General features: G+C 36.0%; 1 protein-coding gene across 1 annotated transcript in view; it reads left to right on the forward strand.

Annotated features, from left to right (window-relative positions):
* LOC107720398 (TSC22 domain family protein 2-like) overlaps nucleotides 1–5,278 on the forward strand; it is a 35,571-nt gene extending 30,293 nt beyond the window's left edge. Inside the window, exons 2-3 of the mRNA XM_016528095.1 lie at nucleotides 2,418–2,469; nucleotides 5,000–5,278. Coding sequence (XP_016383581.1) covers nucleotides 2,418–2,469; nucleotides 5,000–5,260 — 313 coding nt within the window. The 3' untranslated portion in view covers nucleotides 5,261–5,278. The remainder of the gene's footprint in view (nucleotides 1–2,417; nucleotides 2,470–4,999) is intronic.
* The last annotated feature ends 490 nt before the right edge of the window (nucleotides 5,279–5,768 follow it).

Consider the following 5,768-nt stretch of genomic DNA (forward strand, 5'->3'; position numbering starts at 1 on the left):
CCGCTGAGTGGCATTAAACAGCTTGAAAGATCAAAGACCATTTTTAATATAACTCCGACTGGATTCGTCTGAAAGAAGGAAGTCAGTAACACCTAGGATGACTTGAGGGTGAGTAATTAATGGGCTAATTTTCATTTTTGGGTGAACTAACCCTTGAAGAGGCTCTTTATACTGACAACATCTGAATCAGTGTAAGAGCACTAATACATTCATGAAGTTAGGATTTACACATGAATGCATCTGATATCCATCCATTTAATGGAAGATTCTTGTAGTCTAGGATACGTCTGTTCAGTTTGACAGCACTTTTTCTTTTCAGATTTTGTTTACTGCCTGGAGGATTGCGTTAGTTGCTCAGATTGTGAAATCGAAAGACACTTGATGCGGTTTGGGAGACACCTGTGCTCTGCGGCGGCATGTGTCGGTTTGCATGTACACGTTTGTTTGACGTGCCTGCGGTCCGGTTCCCGGTCCCTGGTGAGGATGAGGCGACACAGCATAAGATCTAGAAAGCACATGTATCCCAGAAAAAAAGCCTTTAGTTTGTTTTTGTGACCACTGAGTACCCAAAATTAAATTGGAGGCTGGTGACTCTTTACGGTCATCGACCTTCTGCATGTTAACCATTTATATAATTAGTCAAATCAGATCGGCCTTTCCTTTGTGAACAATATGTATTTAATATAAATAGCCTACACAAGCAGTCAAACGTTTGGAATAATTAAGATTTTTTAAACTTTTTTTTTTACGTAGTCTCTCATGCTAACCAAAGCTGCATTTGTTTGTTCAGAAATATAGTAAAACAGTAATATTGTGAGTATTACTAATTTAAAATAAAGGTTTTCTATATATTTGAAGATATTTTAAGATATAATTTATGCCTGTTATGGCAAAGCTGGATTGCGAGCATCATTACTCCAGTCTTCAGTGTCACATGATCCTTCAGAAATCACTCCAACTAGTCAAATAATATATTTTCTAAATCTTCATGACAATTTCCTACTGTAAAATGTTAACTTTTAATGCATTGAAAGCTCGCCTGGTTTCTGTGCAACTCTCCCAGTTCAAAACGAGGAAGCACAAGTAGGATAGAAACGCCAGCGCTGATGATCGTGTTGCGCATGCGCGACACCGCTCTAAAACTACATCTAAAACTCTAAAACTCGCTGCTGTGTGGCTCCGCCTCCCGGTCGACGTCACTCGCGGCCACGCCCCCTGCGAGAGCACAGATTCCATAAATCCTGAAGAGCGCCTTTACTACTGTATGTGAGACGCACCGTTTACAAACATGCGCTGCAAGATGAGTTATTGCCTGCCGTACTCCCCTGGATCCTCTCCTACATACTCTGGGAGGTTATTATCATACAGAGCACGATGCAGGTAAACGTTATACATTTACAGCAGGATTACAACGCGATGCTTTTTATTAACTCTCGAGTTGTTGCTTTGTCGCCTGATGTGCTTGTGCTTCGGGAGGCTTTTCTGAAAAGACGCTGCTTTTCTCAGTTATGAATCTGTGTTGTAAACACAGTTGTGTTAAATGTGGGTTTATGTGATATTAGATTTGTGAATGAATGTTGGGTTGTATTGCGAAATGAGCTTGTAAAGACATGCATGTCACGTACGCAGCGTCTCAGTAGCGCGAATGAACACGAATACAACTAAACACTTGTAGTGTACTTTACAGGTTGTACGTTTAATACTAAAACACTAATGCATGCAAGGTGTTTATTAAGCGAAGTATAATTATTTATGATTAGTTTGCGTTAAAGCCTCGGTTGTTTTGATCGTACGCTAGAAATCTAAGCCGCGTTATTGCGCAACGAGTCGTAAAACTCAACTCGAGGCGTTTAAAAAAAGATTTACTGTTTAACTTGTCGTAAAAACGCAGTGTTCGTGGCACAAAATGCGTCCTGACGCGCGTTTATATTGATGGTGAGCAAGAACGCGTTCGGTGTGAACGGCCACTAACAGTAGCCTATTAAAGACGTCTACTTTTTTCTTCTGTTTTTGTTTATAATGGATAAATGCACTTGATATTTAGCTCTGTCTGTTGGTAGTTTTGTTTTAAACGTTTGTACTTTGCAATAGTATTATACCTTCATAACTTAATTATTTATGCACAAGTTCTGAATATATTTCCTAATGCGTAATGGATTACTTGACGGGTTGTTTTGAAAGTGGAGTATGCGCATGCCTCATTTCTATCTTATCTCGGAGCTCTCAACACGTGTATGATTTTACATGATATGTGCTGATAAGCATAACAAGGAAATGTCATCTAAATTCACCATTGTGAAGTGTTGCACACTGATAGTTGGAAGTGTGATTCAGCCGAGATTATGTAAGGTGCTTGACAGGACTTGCATATTCCTTAGAAGAGATCTCAGTGTAAACTCTTTGTTTTCTTTCTGCAGTGCCTCTGGCGCCAGTGTTGTGGCCATTGATAACAAAATAGAGCAAGCTATGGTGAGTATTTTAATGGTTTCTTTAAAAAAAAAAATACATTTCTGAATTTAAAATAATTTAGATATTTTACTTGGGACATAAAGGAAAGAACCATTAAGGTTATGCAATTGTTTAATGCATGTTCTGCAAGACCGCCCCTTTCCATTAAACATATTTTATTGGAATGTCCCGGTTTTAATGCAAGTACAAAACTTTTTTTTTTTATTTTTTATTTTTTTTTAGAAGTACGCTCACTCAGGGACTTTAGTACGATTTTACCAGAAAAGATTTTAGAATTTTTATCATATGTTAATTATTATTGTATAATTTTAACTGCTGCATTTTTGTGTTTGCTTGGTTTTTATTTTGTGTTTATGTAACTCTATTGAATCATCCCGACTCAGTTTTTGCCATGATGATAGCCTTAGATGCTGACAAGGCATTAAAATAAATAACTATGCAAGTGTCTAAATAAAACATTCTTGAAAAGAAAAGCTTGTTAAGTAGTTTGTTACTATTAAAAAAAACTTTTTGCCTGCAGAATCAGTCATTTTATGACAAGGGAAGGATATTTTTCGGTTGTAAAATTGAATATGGTGTGACTCCACCACAATATAATGGTATTTATAAATTAATAATTCATGATATTTGTAAACAATACTTTTTGAAAACCTAATAATAATGATTAAGATGTGCAAAACGTTTTACTATCCATTTATTTATTTATTTGATTGATTGTTATACCACATGACATTTTTGGAGTCATTAAATTAAATTTTTAAAATCCATATAAAGCCAGAATAAATATAAAGAGTGCATTTCTAATAACAAACTCAATGTAATCAATCCCAATGTTGGGAGATAAAGTTTTATAGAAATATTTTTCAGGTTGATGGGACCAGATTGATTTGCTAATTCTAGTTTTTATTATTAGGAGAAGATCCACCAACATATTGTTTTTGTCAAAATGCCTTATCCCTGAAACATGTTTTATTAGATAGTAGGGCTGGGTTTTGACACAAATTTCATGATTCGATTCTCATTCACAAGCTTTCGATTCGATCCAATATTGATTATTTACTTTTTGAAAACCTAATAATAATGATTAAGATGTGCAAAACGTTTTACTATCCATTTATTTATTTATTTGCTTGATTGTTATACCACATGACATTTTTGGAGTCATTAAATTAAATTTTTAAAATCCATATAAAGCCAGAATAAATATAAAGAGTGCATTTCTAATAACAAACTCAATGTAATCAATCCCAATGTTGGGAGATAAAGTTTTATAGAAATATTTTTCAGGTTGATGGGACCAGATTGATTTGCTAATTCTAGTTTTTATTATTAGGAGAAGATCCACCAACATATTGTTTTTGTCAAAATGCCTTATCCCTGAAACATGTTTTATTAGATAGTAGGGCTGGGTTTTGACACAAATTTCATGATTCGATTCTCATTCACAAGCTTTCGATTCGATCCAATATTGATTATTTTGGATATGCTATATATCAGGTACAGTACATGCCAAATTTTCTCAAGGAAAACAAATCTCTCAACTAATGCTGTAAAATATACACGAGAGTCAGTTGGTACTACATTACTATAATATTGAAGGTTATAATTTACTGATTTGTTAAAATTACACTTAATGAAGTTTTTAAAATAAAGTTACAATTACATAATATTTCTACTTCAGTTCGTTTTTTTAATATAAACATAATGGTGGCTGTCGATGGATTTATTCAAACATAAATGAAACATTGAAGAACAGTAAAATGTATAATGAATATGTTATTTGGTGCATATATTAAGCAACATGCCCCTCTCTACAGTTTATTTTTCTATCTGACTAATGAGTTCTTGGTCACTGAATCTGTTTTTCTGAGGTAAATGTGACGTTACGTGACATTGTTTACAAGCCGTTATATTGACGTCTTTGCGCGGCTGAAACACAGATTGAGCGATTACATGAGACAGATACGGATTGTAAAGTTGTACTCATTCTTTTAACTTACCTTCGGATGTTTAGTCATGTTTATTTTGTGCTGAAGCTGGTATTAATGTGGAGGAGACGATCAGTTCACTGAGGCGCTACAGCGATCTGTCACTCCACATTAAACAGCGCCAAAACTGCATTTATTGTTTGAATATTGCAATACAATGGACAGAATTTGAAATCTGATACATTGTTTCATATTAAAAGCACCAAAGCACAATACTTATTGAGATTTATTGGATGGGAAGTGCCCTTCAGTGTTCCGTCCATTAACTGAAAACAGGCGAGACTAATCGATTCTTGGGATTTAAGAATCAATATCGTTCCGTAAAAAAGAGAATCTATTAATATCGAGAAATCTATATTTTTTACCCAGCCCTATTAGATCGTGCTGGTAAGCTAAGCCAAATATAATTTTAGAGTTTTAAGCAAAAATGCGTCTGATATAATTCACTATAAAATTTCCTCGCAATAAAAATAGCCACAGAAGCTGGCATGACGTAAAAAAATAATGAAACGTTTGACTGACCACCGTTGTGCTCTCCTCAGGATCTTGTGAAAAGCCATTTAATGTACGCCGTGCGCGAGGAAGTGGAGGTCTTGAAGGAGCAGATCAAGGAGCTCTATGAGAGGAACTCGCTTCTGGAGAGGGAGAACGCAGTATTAAAATCTCTGGCCAACACTGAGCAGCTGACCCAGCTCAACAACCTCGGCAGCACTTCACCCCAACAGACGGCGGTCAACGCCATCCTACAGGAAGGAAGCAAACTCGTGGCCTTGCCCCCGCAACCCAACGTGTCCACAGCGTGAAGAACAACAAAAAAATGACAATCTGCAAAGGAGGTTTTGGTTTGCCACTTGCAGAGAGCCATGCTTCGTTATACGCGCTGCTTGGCTTTCCCAGTATTAGACAATCATTTTGGGAGAAGCAGACTTGGCTCCATGACGGGTGCGGTAGCTTTCTGTGGGTATGGGCTGCTGGCAGGCGCGGGCGAAAGAGTTCAGTAGATTTAGCAGGAAGCTTCATGTGTATAGATTGTAAAGTATTAAAGTATGTTGTACAGGTGAGCAGCAGTTATCAAGTATTTTCCTTTCGGATTTAATTAAGTATACTTGCTATACTTTCCCTAAGTACTTAAATTCTGATTTCCAATTCTGATACATTTTGTATTTTAGGAGCTGTGAATTAGTTCGTACGACATATTTGTAACCAAAGAAGAAAAGCTGTATTTGTTTTGTAACGCACATTTTCTTGTTGCTTTTTTTTTTTTTTTTTTTTTTCGTCATTGAATGCAGAAAGAATGTAATGTCTTTGGTT

Source organism: Sinocyclocheilus rhinocerous, unplaced genomic scaffold (genome assembly GCF_001515625.1).
Source record: "Sinocyclocheilus rhinocerous isolate Xijiao unplaced genomic scaffold, SAMN03320098_v1.1 scaffold391, whole genome shotgun sequence".
In the NCBI taxonomy this organism is placed as follows: Eukaryota; Metazoa; Chordata; class Actinopteri; order Cypriniformes; family Cyprinidae; genus Sinocyclocheilus; species Sinocyclocheilus rhinocerous.